This window comes from Schistocerca cancellata, chromosome 4, assembly GCF_023864275.1.
Source record: "Schistocerca cancellata isolate TAMUIC-IGC-003103 chromosome 4, iqSchCanc2.1, whole genome shotgun sequence".
NCBI lineage: Eukaryota > Metazoa > Arthropoda > Insecta > Orthoptera > Acrididae > Schistocerca > Schistocerca cancellata.
Genome location: NC_064629.1, coordinates 118,665,217 through 118,684,976, shown reverse-complemented (window position 1 = coordinate 118,684,976; position 19,760 = coordinate 118,665,217). Strand labels below are relative to the sequence as shown.

The 19,760-nt window shown below is 40.6% G+C and overlaps 1 protein-coding gene across 1 annotated transcript in view; it reads right to left on the bottom strand.

Moving 5' to 3' along the window:
- LOC126183460 (AP-3 complex subunit mu-1) overlaps nucleotides 1-19,760 on the bottom strand; it is a 141,365-nt gene that overhangs the window by 37,431 nt on the left and 84,174 nt on the right. Inside the window, exons 5-6 of the mRNA XM_049925460.1 lie at nucleotides 19,177-19,336; nucleotides 7,860-7,973 (exon numbers count right to left, since the gene is read on the bottom strand). Coding sequence (XP_049781417.1) covers nucleotides 7,860-7,973; nucleotides 19,177-19,336 — 274 coding nt within the window. The remainder of the gene's footprint in view (nucleotides 1-7,859; nucleotides 7,974-19,176; nucleotides 19,337-19,760) is intronic.

The following is a 19,760-nucleotide window of genomic DNA, read 5'->3' as shown; positions in this document are numbered from 1 at the left end:
TGAGATTGTTAAGGGTAGTCAGTGTGAAAATGCAACGTAAGTACACTCGTGGGTGAATTTAAGAAATATAGCCTGGGTGTTTTAGAACTGTCTCATATAAATTTTAAATGGAAAAATAAGCATTAACAAGGCTACCTGAGTATCTAAAATTCCCAAAGGAACACTGACAAAAAGTATTCATGGCTGTTATGGTAAAACACTAGGTGATCAGCCAGTTTTTAGGGCTAAAGAAGAAGAATGTGTGTTTCTCTGGAATTTCACAAATCAAAATTGTGATCACATTTTTTAGTCCTTAAATTTTCTTGACATGTTCCACTGGAATTAGTATTAAAATTTAAATATTATACCAGAATCATTTTCTGTCATTCATAAAGCTCCAGAATAAATAAAGTTACCCCAGAGTCAGGAATAACTGACAATTACCACATAACAGATAATCAGTAACTTCACCCGCAAGGTGGAGTGAAATTGGCTGGCCTTTTTTCCATCTGTTACAGCAAAAGATAATAAACACCAAACATTTTATCAATACAGCTCAATACCCATGCTCTGAAAGAAAAACCAGTACATTAATTTTACTTGTTTCAGAAATATTTGAAGTCCAAAATTGGTCAACTTCACTCCATGTGACAGTAACGAAATTCTTTCATGCTAAACTTGTAGTAGATGAAAAGTTCTCTCCCATTCATGGAATGGCCCCATTGTGGTAGGTGTCAGTGTTTACTTTTGACTGTCCCTCATGCCTTGTTTTTAACATCACAGTGGCATCCAAAAATTTCACTGCTTTAATAAAGTTTATAACAAGTTTCCCAAGCCTAAAAAGAAGGTGTTCTCCATGTTTAGAAGATTGTACCTCCATTTATTGCTTAAGAACACAAAAATAATATTGCCTACCCACTTTCCAACCTCACAATCAACAACAGTAAAGCAAAGGTCTTTATTTGATCCCTAATAGCAATACTGAAGGGCTTACCTTTCTATCTATGACGACATGATGATATAATTCACAGCAGTGTTTGTATAAATATCCACACCACACACAGTCACCTTAATAATTGAAAATTCAGTACATAATGCTTTAAATTTCAGATTTAGTTTTTCTCAGTCACTGTATTTTCACCCTGTAACATATACACCATCTGATCAAAAGTATCTGGACACCTCTTTCTGATGTAGAATTCACCAATAAATATCAGGAAAGTCAGACCAACCAGTAAAAGAGGAGGTGGAAGTATTGTGTTGTCAGTAGAGAAGCAGCAACACCAGAATGAGTCAGTCATGAGAGCTCAGTGACTTCAAATGTGGACTATTCACTGGCTGTCACCTGAGTAACAAATCCATTTGGTACATTTCAACCCTTATAAAGCTGCCCAAGTTGACTTTTGGATCCCTGGGAGAAGTTAGATCACTAATTTCCCTTCAGACCCCAGTGATCAACATTGCTACCTATCTTTGGTTTCACCTCTTGAGGAAGAATGGGCCGCCATAACTTCACAGACACCCAGGCAACTTCTATCAAAGGTCAAGCTGTCATCAACAGGAAGGGTGGACAAACCTCATATTGATGTCCTCTAATAGATGTTCTGAAACTTTTGATCAGATAGTGTACAGTAGAGAAACTACTGATTTGTAACATTCAATACCTTCAGTCAATCTGCTCTAAAAGATTTTTTAACATCCTACTGGTGCAATGACAGGTATTTTAGCTATGCATGCTCACTTTGCTTGCACAACAGTCCTAATTCATTCGCATCTCAGTATTTTGCACACCTAATTTCTTCTAGCTGTCTCTCAGTTTCAATTCAGAATAGAAATAATCTCAACTTATCAACATACAATCATCCAGCTGTTACAAGGGTGGTTATAATTAAACTTTTGCTACCTGAGCCAGTGTATGTGGAAAAATATTTACTTTACGTGAACCCAACTTTATAGGAATGACGTTCAGACTGTGCGCTGCAGTATTTGTGTTGTTAGTAGTGTTAATGTCATGACTTGCCATTAGGCGTCAGTACTGGTACAGTGACACAGGGTTGACACACAAGCATCAGTGTGCATTACAGCTGCAGTCAGTCAACACGTGGGTCTGGACAAGGGGAGCAGGGCTTTACTCATAAAGCTGTTTCATCAAAGCAATAGCAATAGTGCTGCTGCTCTTCACAATCATTGATACAGTAAGGGAATAATGAGCAGTCTTCTCACTGCACCAGAGTTGAAAGAATATGATTCCAAAGTTTGAATTAACTGGCAATTTGGGAATTACTACTGGGAGAGTCCAATGGCCAACTGTGCCACAAATTGTTGAAGAAGTTACTGTTGAAATGGCTGAGGATGCTGGATGAAATGTGCAATCTTCAAGCAGTGTCACGACAGCTGAACATTCCATCGTCCACCCACCTGTACAAACGCCCAGGCTGTCGTGGATGTAGATGACCAACATCTATGTAGCTGGAATGCAAACTTGGCATGTAATTAACAAATGTTACCATCTCACATGGAAAATAAAATGTATTTCTTTCTACGATTCATTCATTATTTCTCTTCCTTATGTCCTTACAAGTGCTTCCACTGTTTCATTATTCTACAATCACTCATTTTTCATGGGGCCCTCTCAAGTAGTGAAAGTTAATTATAACTTCCCTGTATATTTACTGAGATGCTGTTAATATTCTGCTCTGGGAGCCTCTAGCCTGTGCTGAACTCTAAGTGGCTGTTTTACAATTCTGAATTGTTTGAGCATAATTTATTCTCAGCAATTTTAAGTAACCCGTTTAGACTTGTACCTTTACTGATATTGTAGTAGCTTCATAGTACAGTATTTCTTTTTGGTCCTTGGTCCACAACTTTACCAGTAATAATTCAAAACAGCACTGCCAACTTCTTCAAATTTAGTGCAATGTACATTACCTTTCATTTTACTTTATGCATACTATTTCACAAATGTGAGCCTGCACCTAATTTTCAGCTGTCATCCTAATGGCTTGGAAGCATTCATTCAAGTAAGTTACAAATACAAATAATGGTAGTTTTTCCCACAGATTTTGGATTGTCCTTTGGCAACCTACACAGACTCAGTACTGTTTATTATTATGCACCTAATGATAGTGTCCTTTTCTATCCATCATGACAGTTCATAGTTTTTATCAGTTCTCTTTCTTCCCATATAAATTTATTCAAACTTTAAATCTTACTTTCAATCTGTGTAAAAAAATCTGTCAAACTGAAGATTATACAAAATTTGTTATTCGTTTTACACTTTTAATGAAATCAGATTGTTCTAACAGCATTTATACAATCTGTTTTGACTGTAAGGTTATGTGGTTTCAGCATACTGACCTCAGCTAATTTATGTCTCTTGAGGGCAGAGTGCTCTGCTTCTAAATGCCACCGTCTGCTCTGACCAGTAGTTCATGTGATGATTTTATCAAAGCATCATGCGGCACTGATAACATGATAAATTAACTCTCTCAATATTTCAGATATCCTTATACATTTTACTCATAATTCTTTAATTTTTAATGTTTACTGAAGAGTCAAACTACCTTCTCTTCTGTTTCTGTACACAATTTACCTTATTTGATTACTAACGTCTTCATAGAGCTCTATTTTCTATTCTACCTTCCCATACAATGTGTGTGTGTGTGTGTGTGTGTGTGTGTGTGTGTGTGTGTGTAAAAGAAGGGGTAGGAAGAAGGAATGTTATATGATACAGGGAGGTGTGATGTGGAGGGAAAGGGGGTGAAAGTCTGATATGAGAATGAAGAAGAAGAGATTGGATTGATGAGGTTAAAGGGACCAAACTACAAGGTTATTGATCCCTTCATTGTAAGTGCCTAAAGATGGGAACAGTCTTCAGAGAGGAAGAACACAGAAGACAAATTCTGATAAACCTGAATGCAAGTAACAATCAATAAAATCAAGAGAGAGAAACAAGTAGAAAGTGAGAGCGGGGTGAGAAGGAGTAAGGTGGTGGGCAAGCTGTTCCGCCCAGAAAGCAGCTGGTGGCCCCTGGTACATGTTATGTGGTGGGAGATCCATCCTCTGTATGTGACCACTGTTTCCTCACCCTCTGTTACGACCAGAAAACAACCAATGTGGGTAAGTTGATAAAATCTCAGGAAAGAGAACAACCACAATGAGACATTAAAACACCAAATATAGAAGACTAAGAAGAATACAAGAGGTGGGAATGGCAGGAGCTAAGATGGACCACTGAGCAAGGGTGACCATGAGCCCCTTGGGTCAGAACAGGCAATGAGTCCAAAGTGGCCTACCTCACAGAAAGGAGAGGAAACTGTATTCGTGAGTAAAATATAAAAGCAGACCAGATGCTTTGGCATCATCTGGCAACAAGTTAGCATTATAAAAAGCCAACAGAATGGTGGGTTCCCTGTGAGAAGCATGAAGGTAAGATTCTCACATGGCTGTGGTACCATTTATTGCTCACAGTTAGTTTGGAGAAACAAGAGCATACCATTCTGTGTTCCAAGTCTCCAACAACTGACAGCATAGAGTCAACCAAAGATCCGGTTCCAGTACCAAATCTCCAAAGTTGGCATCTGGGTAGCCAATGGGACAGCACATTTGTTCCCTGGGATCCCAATGTGACTAGAGGTCCAGATGAAGATGGCTGACTATCCAGCTTTGTCCAGATCACAATGGAGATTCTGGACAGTCACAACCATTGGATGTCGAGGGTAGCGCTGGTTGATAGCCTGAAGACTACTCGGAGAGTCACTGCTGATTAAGAACATCTTGCTGGTTAAGAACATCTTGCTGGTGCCAGATGAACATGACTAAGGGCTTGACTGATAGCCACCAATTCAGCAGTCAGCACACAACACACTACATCTGTTTCGCAGGGAGTGTAGTTCACTGCCCATGCATATGTGTAGGCAAAACCAGTTCATCCGTTTACCATTGAGCCATCAGTGTATAGCACTTCCGAACTCGGAAAAGCACAAAGGATGGCCAGGAACAGGCAGCAAAAAACCATGATATTAACAGTCTTTCAGTCCAAGGACTAGGTTGACACAGATCTGAGGATGGGGTACACACCATTCAGAGATACTGTATGCGAACTAGTATTGTGACTCCAGCCCTGGGCCTATGCTGTGTGAGGTGGAAACTGCGACCAGGAAAAAGAATATGGCAGTTCAGATGCCTAGGGGGGCAGCAAATGTGTAACACATTTTTGGGCAGCAGTTGTTGGTAGTGCCTGATCTGTAGCGGACGAACACCAACCTCTGCAGGCTGTTCACAGGGCTAGTCCAAACGGCACCTGTCATACATCAGACCCCACAATGGTGTATCGGGTCCAGCATCCGCAACACCGAAGGCGATTGTGAGCCATATCCCACATTCCCATAATCAAGGCAGGACAGGATCAGAGCTTTGTAAAGCTGCAGATCTCGCACCCCAGCTCGTGTTACTGAGGCAGTGAAGAAGTATTAAGGTTTGGCCAGCACTTTTGCTTATGTTGGCAAAGATGTGGAGGCCACGTCAAACAGGCATCGAAGACCAGCCACAAAGAGTGATTGAACTCCACCATACTGAGTTATTAATTGTCGTGGTGAAGGTTTGGTTGTGGATCAACAGTGCAATGGCGACAGAAATGCATCACACGTGTCTTGGCGACTGAAAACCAAAAGCGATGGATGAGAGCCCAATGGGCACACTCAATGCAGGACCCTGTGGCACACCATCCCCTCGTACATTGGGGCTGGGGGAAGGGGTGGGGGGTTGGAGAGAGGACTGTGGGAAACGTCAACTTGAACCCAGGAAGTAAAGTGTGATAACAAGTTTCAGATAAAAACCAGGAGTGGGCCCCGGCGACCCTACTCGTGTACGGTTTGCTGATGCCATGTAGTGTCGTAAACCTTTTGTAAGTCAAAGGAGACATCAAGAAGGTGTTGTAAGCAGGCAAAAACAATCCAAATTGTCAGCTGTAAAACAGCCTTTGTGAAAAATGCCCTGGGATGGAGTCAAAAGGACCTGTGAGTCAAGGTACCAACACAGCTGTGGGCTCACCTTAAGTTCGAAGCAACTTGCACAGAACATTAGTGAGACTTGGGTGATTTCGAAGCCCACACAGGCTTGTCTGCCCTAGTTTCAGGTACAGAGGAAGAACAGAAAACTCTAGCACCACCAACCTGTGGCACCTTCAGCCACTGGCTGGTATCTGGTAGTAGATTAGCAGAATCCTGAGTGTGGAGTACCCTGAGGGACCTCTTCCGAGGACTGACATCCTCAGTGGGTGAGGAGTCGACGCTTCTAAAGTGCGTGAAGGAGTAGGAAGTAGAACAAGAGTCCCCAACCACCACGGGAGCAGATGTAGTCAAGAGGTCCCAAGGACCCAATGTAGGATGTACAAAGAGTGAGGGTATTGCTGCCAGAGAGGATGACGTCATAGGTGTAGCAGAGGTCATTGTCATGCATGCAGAATGCAAACTATCACGTTTCTTCTTAGCCTCTTGAACTTGTCATTGGTCTGTAAAACAAGATCGTGGTGGAAGATAATACCATGTATCATACTGAGAATGTTATTGGGGTGCGGGGGTGGGAGAGGGATGGATGATAATAACAGGAATGTCATCCAGCTTCTCACAGGTCAGCAGCACTTGTGACTAGGCTATGGAGGTCATTTTAATCAGAACTGAAAGATTGCTGGAGCCATGTGGCCACTAGTGGAAGAAACCTTAATTCGTTTCATATGCATGTCATCTGCCATGGTCACCAACTTTGAGTGCCACCCATTCTCATGAATGGCCTCCAATGATCTCATCATCAATGGAATGTTGAACTTAAATCTTCATCTTCTTAATGACCACAAAGATGTTGGAAACCAGAGAGAGACGGAGGGGGGGGGGGGGGGGGGGGAACGATACAAGATTAGCATATTCCCAATACCATCCCTCCAGGTCATTGGTGAATACAGACATGAAACAAACAATCACAAATAGTTGCATTCCTCTTTATACAATAAGCACTTATTTTTTATCTCCACTCTTCTCACAGTCCTGTAACGCCCCCCCCCCCCCCCCCCCGCCCCCTCCAGCCCCCAACCAACAACATAACTTGCCTGTATTATATTGCACCTACTGTTGCCATCTCCACACTTGTGCAAATGATCTGCTGCCTCCCTCCCTCCCACTTCCTTACTTCTCTTCCTTTCTCTGACAGCCCAACAACCTCTTATTAAGTTGATATTTGAAACATCACATAACGAAAGGAAGAAAACACAAACATCAGCAAAATAAATACAGCAATGTAAGTGCAATACGATATTTAAATGAATGCAATGTATGGGAGATATGTACCTCTTAAAATAAGAAACAGGCAGGAAAAGCAGTTCAAATAGTGGTAATTCATGCGGAAATTCATGCAAATGTAAGCTAGAAACAAATGAGGGTATGTAATTAGTAAATTAATTCCATTTCAGTACGTCATTAAAAATATTCTTTATAAGTTTTTGAAACGCTCATGTTAGAAAACATGCATTTTCCAAATTGCTGATGATGTTTTAACTAAATAAAATTGATGATACAGTGACAAAAAAGTTTGGGCGAGGCTGTATAAATGAACAATATTATAAATATATTACTGAAAGAACTTCAACACTCTAGTATGTATTTAAAAAAATGCTTAATGAAATCATGCAAATGTTATCAATGCCTAAGAAAAGGCATTTTCACAAATTCTATAGGGACTACAAGTAAGCAAGCAATAATTAGTTAATCATGGTGTTCATCAAACTGTATCATCTTACATGACAATATATCAATTTTAAAATATTAACACCTAGTTACCAACAAATTAAACAGATATATCCACATTTGCTTACAGAAAGTGAACTTTACCTCCCAGCGCTTGAAGCGAACACAAGGATGGAAGCTGACATCGTCAAACAGGCGAGGGTTCATAAATGACAGAGTCAGATCGGGCATCCCACTCAATTTTATGCAGCAGTCAATCTGGAACAAACAATAGGAGGGAAACAGCAAATTAGTTTACATAATTAACAACACAAAATGTTAATACTGAAAGAAAGAATTATAAAATGATCACAATGTGAATAACTGAATAATATTAGGACAAACACTATCTTTTATATTTGAGCCCTTACACATATTATTAGAACAGATGTGTTGCAATGCAATTGAACTTAAAAACTCACACGGATTTTGGATAAAATTTTGCACAAATTATGTTTACTTGAAAGAAAGATATCAGCATTTATTCCTGGGAATACATACAGATCAGAATTTTGCATCAATGGAGCATTTCATTAAATATGTCTCTCCCCCTCCCTTTAGGTGAACAACTGTTCATTCTGCAGTTACAGTGCTGCTATGTATGGTGCAGGTGGAGGGTGTTGTGAATATGTTTGGTATAGGGTTCTATGTTATCAAACTAATAACTAGGCAGAGAATTAGTAGGCAGTATGCTGCTTGGTATATTATTTTTGTATATAAGCTTATTTAAGCTTTATTGCCTTCATCAGTACATCTGCAAACAATCACATTTATTTATATTTTGCATACTATATAATTTATAAAGGTTTTTGACATTGGATGTTTTACTTGAAGGAGACGGACATATGTCAACTTCGAGTAAATTGTTACTGCTCTGAAGGAGAATCAGTAGTACCATCAGACAGAATGACACAGACATGACCTGACAGTTTACTATCTGTTTTTGCCTGTGGCTGAAACTTCCCATTTGCTTTTTTTTGGATAGAAAGGCTTTGTAGGAACTACCACAACAGTGGTAATGGTGGTGATGGACAGTTTACCAGAACCTGCTTTTGAAGGTATTGTGAGATCCGCAATGTTAGCAATCATGGATTTTCCTGATTTTGTCATGAGAGGGGTGGGGGGCCATGGGTTCTGAAATAACTGCAGCTTCACAAGTTCACTGAAAAATGAGTTAGTAGTACTGACACTAGCAAACTCCATTTGTGTACAGATATGCTGTCAGAATAGGCCTTTTAACAGCTGAAGCAGAATACTGGTGTATGTGGGAGGCTGCATAGCCTTGTAGATCTATCTTGCCTCACCATATGGGATGTGCTTTGTTGGTTTACGCTCCTGTGTCTTACTTTCTTCAAGGTAGACGCTGCAGTCTCTGTTACAGAGAGAGAGGTCGCCAGAGCAATTTACACACTCTGAAGACGATGGACAAATGACACACCTTCGTGGGCAGTCTTACCACATTTGCTGTAAATGGTTTCTTCTTTACACCTTAGAGTGGTGTGCCCAAAGCACTACCACTTAACTGTTTGGACACCAGTGGTTTCTGCCTCATACCCCCATATTATTCATTTTGTTTTTAAGTATCAGTGCCTTTAGCATGAAATCACTGATGCTACTAATGGCCTGAATCAGGACTTAAGTGCTGAAGGCACTGGTACTTCAAAACCAACGTGTGTGTGTGTGTATGTATATGTATATATATATATATATATATATATATATATATATATATATATATATATATATATAGTGGTTTGTGGCAGAAAACCACAGGGGCTCAAAGGGTTAAAACAGAGCACTGGCTTGGGAACAGAGGGACAGAGTTTGAAGTGAAGGAATCCTACCTTGATATGCTTTGGGGTGGTACTGAAGGCAAGGATAAGTGAGTCGGATTTCATGAGCTCCCCATCCACCCATTCCATTACATGTCACATCTCAAAGATACCTTCTTGAGCCCACTTATCTTTCAGTTCTCTTTTGGGAATATCTAAGAGCTCTCTACAGGACAACATCTTTGCTGTAGTTCAAGGTGCTGTGGAGCTCTGTTTCATTGGTTTTATTACCCAGGGCATTTAGCTTTCCACAATTTCATTGCTTGCAATGTCCTCCAAATCTTTTTGAATGCAAAAAGGTTAAACTTTCTCAAAGCTGCCCCCTTTTCTTTTACATATTATAAACACATTCTGAGTATCAGCCTACATTTTCTTACTATAAACACAAGAACTCTTAGAATTTACTGAGTACGGAGGACTGGATAAACAAGACCTCTTGTGAGATTGGGTATTGAGACCCACCAGCAGTACACCCATTCCACTGGGGGGTTGATAACTTACAGTTTGAGAGTTTCACCTCAGTTTCATGAGCAGCTATGGAAATAAAGGTCCATCCAGATAGAGTCCCACTTCCCTAGGTAAGCCTCAGGTGCAACAGATTCCCCAGGTTTTGACCATCCACACAACCTGATTGTTTAAATCAACATCTGCACCACTGTGCCATATGGTGGGTGGTCACTGTAGCATGCCCAGAGATTATAGTTGCAGCGGACTAGCGGTGCTTGCCAGTTCCCAGCTCAGGACACCCAGGCTCTTCAAGCCAGTATCCAACAAACGAATGTGAAGTTCCTTTAGGGGCTTGCCATTTAGCAGCACAACCTGGGAGGCACCTGTGGATTACTGAATACCACGGAGAATGCAGTGAGCAGTACCTGCTCAGCTGGAGTGGGATCGACTGTCATTATTACTCTTTTGATGGAGTACGTCTTCAATTAGTGTCCATGAGCTGGAAAGACTGCCATGGTCTGTGCTATGACTTTGTACAGGTGGAAACTGGCAATGGTGTGCTCACAGCAAGTCCGACAACTTTGTCACCAGAAACCTGGATGTAACCAGCAGAGGCTCCTTGTTTAAGGTGGCTGCTGCCATTGGCAGTGGAAGTCAGATGGCTGGATTGTGCAGTTCCAGCAGTGCAAAAGTACCCTGAGAGACCAGCAGTGGCACTGGCTTTCCACAAGGCACACAAGAATACCTCCAACACTATCCCAAAAAGTGCCCTGTCACCAACAGGATGCATACGCATATCAGTGAGTGGAGGCACATGTGTGTGGCAGACCCTTACAAACCTTACAGCGTGAAGATAGCTCTGCACAGTATGGCTACTCCCCAGTTGTCATCTGGCACCAAACTCACCACACTGTAGGTAATCTATCCATTGCTACAATCTGCTGCAGCCAACAATAACCTCAATCACTGACACCAACTGCAACTGACTCTGGAGGTAGTGATTTTTCTCAAATTTAGGTATTTAGTGTACACACACAACATGGTGGCACACAAAAACCCCAGTCAGAATTGTACAGGTCACCCTTCTGAAGCTCAACTGTCACACTAATGGCTAGCACAAGGTGTGGCAAAACCCTAGTTGTGTGATATCGCTAACTATTTCATTCTGTCTAGCAATGGGAGTGTTCTCTCTACATCAGAGCAGCTATCTATAATTCAATTTCTCAAAAGTGTACGTAACAATGAAACTCGTGGAATGCACCTGGAACTGATGAAAAAAAATTGAAAAAAATTTTTTGTTGAAAGATTTCTTTGTCTCAGTCACTCTTAAACTCTTCTGAGTGTTTGAAATCAGCAGAGTCACACTTTTCTAACCCTGGTTCATTATTTTGAAGTCTGGTGCACCCCAGTATGGATTCTGAATAGCTTGGTCGCACATGACAATTCCCGATTCTCTACTCCAAGTTTGGATGATCAACCACACAGTGTGAGACTGACTGTGACAATGCTTTTGCTTTGTGGATTTGTCTCACCATGAGAAAGTGTCACTATGTTCAGAGCAGTGGTTCATCAGCCACTCAGAACTAGACTGATGTGACAGGTGCCTGTTGGCAACTTAATATTCTTATGACAAATACCATTTAGCATCTTGAGATAGGATGCCCATGCTCATCTGGCCGAGTACTGTTTCATGCAACTCTCCATGCTAGCCTATCCTGAGGAAGTCACTTCATCTCTGCATGAATATTGCAACTTACATACATCTGAATTTGTTTTCTGCAGTCACTTTATTTCCCTCTGCAATTTTTACCTCCTGCACTTCCTTCATTGCCAAACTGATGATTACTTGATACTCGGGATATTGTATCAACCATTCCTCCTCCTAGTTATGCCATGCCATTTTTCTCTCTCCAATGCAATTCAGTACATTCTCATTAGTTATTTGATCTACCAATGTAATCTTCAAAATTCTTCTGTAGCACTACATTGTGGCAGTTTCCACTGTCCACATTTCACTCCCATACAAGTCTACACTTCAAAAAAACTCAGAAAAGACTTCCTATAAATTTATATTCACTGTTAACAAATTTCTAAATAAATTGGAGGGTTCAGAATGGAAAAACAACAATATGGAAAGGATAGATTGCTACTCCCCCCCATGAACCATGGACCTTGCCGTTGGTGGGGAGGCTTGCGTGCTTCAGCGATACAGATGGCCGTACCGTAGGTACAACCACAACGGAGGGGTATCTGTTGAGAGGCCAGACAAATGTGTGGTTCCTGAAGAGGGGCAGCAGCCTTTTCAGTAGTTGCAAGGGCAACAGTCTGGATGTCACAATAACCAATACGGCATTGCTGTGCTGGTACTGCGAACGGCTGAAAGCAAGGGGAAACTACGGCCGTAATTTTTCCCGAGGGCATGCAGCTTTACTGTATGATTAAATGATGATGGCGTCCTCTTGGGTAAAATATTCCGGAGGTAAAATAGTCCCCCATTCCGATCTCCGGGCGGGGACTACTCAAGAGGATGTCGTTATCAGGAGAAAGAAAACTGGCATCCTACGGATCGGAGCGTGGAATGTCAGATCCCTTAATCGGCCAGGTAGGTTAGAAAATTTAAAAAGGGAAATGGATAGGTTAAAGTTAGATATAGTGGGAATTAGTTAAGTTCGGTGGCAGGAGGAACAAGACTTCTGGTCAGGTGACTACAGGGTTATAAACACAAGTCAAATAGGGGTAATGCAGGAGTAGGTTTAATAATGAATAGGAAAATAGGAATGCGGGTAAGCTACTACAAACAGCATAGTGAACGCATTATTGTGGCCAAGATAGACACGAAGCCCACGCCTACTACAGTAGTACAAGTTTATATGCCAACTAGCTCTGCAGATGACGAAGAAATTGAAGAAATGTATGATGATATAAAAGAAATTATTCAGATAGTGAAGGGAGACGAAAATTTAATAGTCATGGGTGACTGGAATTCAAGTGTAGGAAAAGGGAGAGAAGGAGACATAGTAGGTGAATATGGATTGGGGCTAAGAAATGAAAGAGGAAGCCACCTGGTAGAATTTTGCACAGAGCACAACTTAATTATAGCTAACACTTGGTTTAAGAATCATGATAGAAGGTTGTATACATGGAAGAACCCTGGAGATACTAAAAGGTATCAGATAGATTATATAATGGTAAGACAGAGATTTAGGAACCAGGTTTTAAATTGTAAGACATTTCCAGGGGCAGATGTGGACTCTGACCACAATCTATTGGTAATGACCTGTAGATTAAAACTGAAGAAACTGCAAAAAGGTGGGAATTTAAGGAGATGGGACCTGGATAAACTGAAAGAACCAGAGGTTGTACAGAGTTTTAGGGAGAGCATAAGGGAACAATTGACAGGAATGGGGGAAAGAAGTACAGTAGAAGAAGAATGGGTAGCTTCGAGGGATGAAGTAGTGAAGGCAGCAGAGGATCAAGTAGGTAAAAAGACCAGGGCTCTTAGAAATCCTTGGGTAACAGAAGAAATATTGAATTTAATTGATGAAAGGAGAAAATATAAAAATGCAGTTAATGAAGCAGGCAAAAAGGAATACAAACGTCTCAAAAATGAGATCGACAGGATGTGCAAAATGGCTAAGCAGGGATGGTTAGAGGACAAATGTAAGGATGTAGAGGCTTGTCTCACTAGGGTTAAGATAGATACTGCCTACAGGAAAATTAAAGAGACCTTTGGAGATAAGAGAACCACTTGTATGAACATCAAGAGCTCAGATGGAAACCCAGTTCTAAGCAAGGAAGGGAAAGCAGAAAGGTGGAAGGAGTATATAGAGGGTCTATACAAGGGCGGTGTACTTGAGGAAAATATTATGGAAATGGAAGAGGATGTAGATGTAGATGAAATGGGAGATACGATACTGCATGAAGAGTTTGACAGAGCACTGAAAGACCTGAGTCGAAACAAAGCCCCCGGAGTAGACAACATTCCATTGGAACTACTGACGGCCTTGGGAGAGCCAGTCCTGACAAAACTCTACCATCTGGTGAGCAAGATGTATGAAACAGGCGAAATACCCTCAGACTTCAAGAAGAATATAATAATTCCAATCCCAAAGAAAGCAGGTGTTGACAGATGTGAAAATTACCGAACAATCAGTTTAATAAGCCACAGCTGCAAAATACTAACACGAATTCTTTACAGACGAATGGAAAAACTAGTAGAAGCCGACCTCGGGGAAGATCAGTTTGGATTCCGTAGAAATACTGGAACACGTGAGGCAATACTGACCTTACGACTTATCTTAGAAGAAAGATTAAGGAAAGGCAAACCTACGTTTCTAGCATTTGTAGACTTAGAGAAAGCTTTTGAAAATGTTGACTGGAATACTCTCTTTCAAATTCTAAAGGTGGCAGGGGTAAAATACAGGGAGCGAAAGGCTATTTACAATTTGTACAGAAACCAGATGGCAGTTATAAGAGTCGAGGGACATGAAAGGGAAGCAGTGTTTGGGAAGGGAGTAAGACAGGGTTGTAGCTTCTCCCCGATGTTATTCAATCTGTATATTGAGCAAGCAGTAAAGGAAACAAAAGAAAAATTCGGAGTAGGTATTAAAATCCATGGAGAAGAAATAAAAACCTTGAGGTTTGCTGATGACATTGTAATTCTGTCAGAGACAGCAAAGGACCTGGAAGAGCAGTTGAACGGAATGGACAGTGTCTTGAAAGGAGGATATAAGATGAACATCAACAAAAGCAAAACGAGGATAATGGAATGTAGTTGAAATCGTTATAGGTATAGAAAGCTGGCTTTCGGGTGATGCTGAGGAATTAGATTAGGAAATGAGACACTTAAAGTAGTAAAGGAGTTTTGCTATTTGGGGAGCAAAATAACTGATGATGGTCGAAGTAGAGAGGATATAAAATGCAGACTGGCAATGGCAAGGAAAGCGTTTCTGAAGAAGAGAAATTCGTTAAAATCGATTATAGATTTAAGCGTCAGGAAGTCATTTCTGAAAGTATTTGTATGGAGTGTAGCCATGTATGGAAGTGAAACATGGACGATAAATAGTTTGGACAAGAAGAGAATAGAAGCTTTTGAAATGTGGTGCTACAGAAGAATGCTGAAGATTAGATGGGTAGATCACATAACTAATGAGGAAGTATTGAATAGGATTGGGGAGAAGAGAAGTTTGTGGCACAACTTGACCAGAAGAAGGGATCGGTTGGTACGACATTTGTTGAGGCATCAAGGGATCACCAATTTAGTATTGGAGGGCAGCGTGGAGGGTAAAAATCGTAGGGGGAGACCAAGAGATGAATACACTAAGCAGATTCAGAAGGATGTAGGTTGCAGTAGGTACTGGGAGATGATGAAGCTTGCACAGGATAGAGTAGCATGAAGAGCTGCATCAAACCAGTCTCAGGACTGAAGACCACAACAACAACAACAACAACAACAACTGACATGTGGGAAGTAAGAAACCAGTCCAAGGACTGCAATAAGCATTTGTAGGGCTGTATAAGGTAGTGAAGGATAACAAAGTCCTCACTGAGGTACAGGGTAAATACAAGGAATTGAGCACGTCATAGGGCAAACTGAGAGCTCAACTGACACAAATCACTGACACTGTACCATAAATATTAATTTGTAGGAAATGAAGGTGGCTCAATGCAGGAGGGAAAATATTAAAAACAGTATTTGGGACAGCAGATAACAAAGGTATTTGGGAGCTGAATAACACAGTTAGGCAAGTGCAAACACTGGCATACACCACCAAAGCTATAGAAGATTGGCATACAGCACAATTGCCGAACTTTGAGCAAGATGTTCTGACCAGATCCAAGACGGTATGTGAGTTAAGCATGGGTTTACCCCAATACTCCCAGGATATGAAGGGAACAGGAATTTATGAGAAATACAAAAGCAACTGAGCTTACTATACAGTAAATGAGCAATAGCCAGTTTTTTATGAGCAATGGCACATAGACTCAATGATGCACGAATTGAAGATGGGTCACTGCAGAAGATAGTTTACCATAAGGCAAACAAACCATTAAGTTCAGTGTTACTGCCACCACAATTCTTAAAAGTGTTGCAACTAGTGGAGGAAGAATTTCCTGTAGAGCTACGGCATAAAGCAAAAGTGTCGGAGAAACACTTTGCAATGTTTTACCACATAGTAAATGTGAACAGAGCAAATGGACAGAGCACAGTTATATGTGTTAGTTCGACTACCAGTTGTAGGGATGACCACGCCGTATAGATATTACACAGTTCACCCTTATTCAGTAAGACGGACAGTTATGGGAAGAATGGTTCAAGTAAAGATGCGAGATATTTTAATTATGTTTGATCATGGATGAGCTCACTCTCTTATGTCTCTGTGTGACCTCAAGGAGCATTCGAGGAGAATATCATCATTTGTTAAGCCACAAAAACGCAGACTGATGCACTGACAGGCAACATGCAACTGTTTCAGGGGAAACAAAGACAATGGAATGATGGACAGAAATATTTGCATCACAGCCTCATTTTCAAAAGATAGGGACACATTGGATATACTTAGTCTTTGCACCAGGGTCATAATTATGAAATGCTATAGGGAGGGAAAACTTCAGGACACAGTATAGTTTGAGTTATGTGATAGTGGCATTTTGGTGAATGGCTCAACGTGTGAGATAGCTATGACAAACTTCTGCCTCTCAGCTAAACTCAAGGGTATGACTGTACTCCAATTTACTCTCTCTACTTTATATTGGCCAGAGAAAAGGCCTGCGGTACTGCCAACACAAAATCTAACTTATCTTACCAATACCCTGAATGCTGATCTCATACACTCCTTACACACACTGATAGTATCTCAGCAGGGCAAAATTTCCATGGAGCAAATGTTCCAACATATTCAACAATACTACAGGAGAACCAATGCTGAAATGTGGCAACTATAAACATTATGACCACTAGTTTTGCCTCATTACTGATAGTAATTTGCTTATTTTACTTTTTTATCAGATGTAGGAGTATTCATTATCCAGAATTAGCCACATATCAGAAACCTATCAAGTGGTTAACTAGCATAAACCAAGACATGAAATAATGGAATTGTAAATTAGTATAACTTTTGAGAGAAGGAAATAAGTATAATGGAACATAATCATGAAAGAGAGTTCAGCAAGCCAAAACTCTAGAATGATAATATAGAATTAGGAAACAATCCATGTAAGCCAGTTCCCAAGAACAACAAAGTTTTGCACCATGTACATTTACATAAGTAGATCTAAAAAATGTCATAGAGGGTAAGCAAAAGCAAAATTTGAGATGATTTTCTTTGAAACAGGGGAGGAATGTTACACTGCAGAATAATTTTACTGGGCAGGCTTAAAATTTTGTTAAGGTTCTGACAGGCGAGCTCGTAACAGATTAAGTTAGTGCGGGGCTGGTGTATCAATCACTATGTCAACATGGTGTACCACCAGTGCAACATACCACAGAATAGGGCAGACAGATATGCAAGCACCACTGTGCTACTCAACAGGGCACAGTGAGATAACACTATGTAACTTCACTGACCAAGTACGACTAAAAAAGTCAAACGTAGACAGAAAGAACCAAACTCAGCAATCCACAATCATCGTTGAAATTACCACAGCAAGGCAAGGAGCAATGACATGTCTCATGAACGGGGACAAATGTACTCCTACAACCAGAGCCACTATGTCATAGATGCAGGCTCAACCTGTGAAACAGAGATGCTTTTGGAGTTCAAGAACACATTTTGCTGTGTTGGCAGAACCAGAGAGAATGACAGTCTGATCAGTGAAACATGCTGATTGATATTCACCAGCCTGTTACTTGCTTGCTGACTTCAACACCAAGAAGCAGCCAACCTGATGCAAACCACAGGTGTGGTCTGCCCCTGCTGCCTAATGGCATATCATGGATGAATTAGAGGACTAATGAGCAGCCAACCCTGCCCACTGCTCAGTCATCACAGATTATCTGCAAGCTGCCATCTTCACATTGATCAGGTGACGTATATCCATGCTGCCCCTTCGTTGACTCTTGAGTATCTGCTGCAGTATTGGTCAATCCCTGGTGGATGACTTGGGGCCTAGTTTTGACGACAACTGGTGCCCTGGACCAAAGTAAGCAGTCTTAAACTGAATGCACAACAGGCTGTCTTTGAGACTGTTGAAGTGGTAGCTGCACTGGGTCACTGCAGTACATCTGGGTGGTCTGCACCTTCCTCATCCCACTACCATAACCAGTACAGCATGCTGCCATGGCACTGACCTGTGGAGGTGACATCATATCTCATTGATGAAGTATCAGCATTCCTTTGTAGTACATGCACCTGCAACCACCAGCCAAATACAGCACTGAAGACCACTATACCTTTGTAAACTGTGCTTGATCAACAGAAGCTATTACAGATAATGCTGAATCACTGACGTCTCTGGGCATACACAGGACCACTCACTCTCACTCTTTGCTCAACCTCTTGATAATGTGTACCCATCTCTGGGTCACTACAGTAGGAAAAAACTGTGTATTAATCATGGCTTTAGCTTCTGAAGTTGTTTAATCAATCCCCAAACAAATGGCATCTTATTGGCAATTTAAATTCTTAAATGGTGGTAACATACTTTGCTGAAGAGCAATCCTCACTTCCCCATTTCATCCACATAAAATTTATAGAAAATTATATTGCTGTAAGTTAATAATAGTATCAATATTGTAGTAATAAATTTAATATACATAAATGCACTATATCAGCATCTGGTGCAAAATCACTCAGAGATCCAACTGAAAATAGAAATTTGGTCTTTATATCATGCACAAGCAAGTAAAATAAATGATTTCATCTTTTCTTAAAGCAGATGAATGGCATACTTAGCTGCTTTATTGTTCCAATAGAGGATAAATATTTCAACAGGTGGAATTTCAAGTGAGAGAAAGCTGACTATGCGAGATCAGGTGAGTCAAAATTTACAATGAACATTTGATTAAATAATAAAAATTTTGTGACTTACATCAATACATTACTTATGGAATGAAAGAGACATTTTATTGTAAATCAGACTGTGATCACGAGACAGAGTTGTGTGGTTTACAATTATTCAAAATTAATAAAAAAATTACTTACATATCCCTGTATTTCTGCAAACACTGTAGAGCCAGCCTTGTCAATTATTGCATCCACTTCCTCCACCACATCAAAGTACGCTTCATTATTTGTGTACTTCACACCTGTTCTTCGCCATGGGATATTTGATAACTGACCGCTAGGCAACGTTGCACTCACACTGAAATTGAAGAAATGGATTATTAAGGTCTTTTCAACACAATCTAGCAGCAATAACTTAGAAATAGTAACAAACACTGCAGTGAATGAATGATGGGTCATGACAAAACCTATAAGGTAGAAGAATGACAGGCACAGACTAAAACGAGGAATGGAAATTAATTGCCTCCGAGTTTAAATATTGGTGTTCATTACTGACACTTTCAGTGTTCTGTCGTTCAGCTGTCAGAGTAAGGTTGCTCAGAATACAGCATCGATGTGTGAAGTCTCTATTTACTGAAACTTTTTAGTGCACTATATGGTGAGTGAATCAATTGCTTAATGAGATATCAAGAACATTTGTTACGAGTTAAAACTGGGGCAGTTAGCAGACTGCCAATAATCTGCCTATCAGAGTTTTGGAATTAACGTGCCAGTGGTGATAG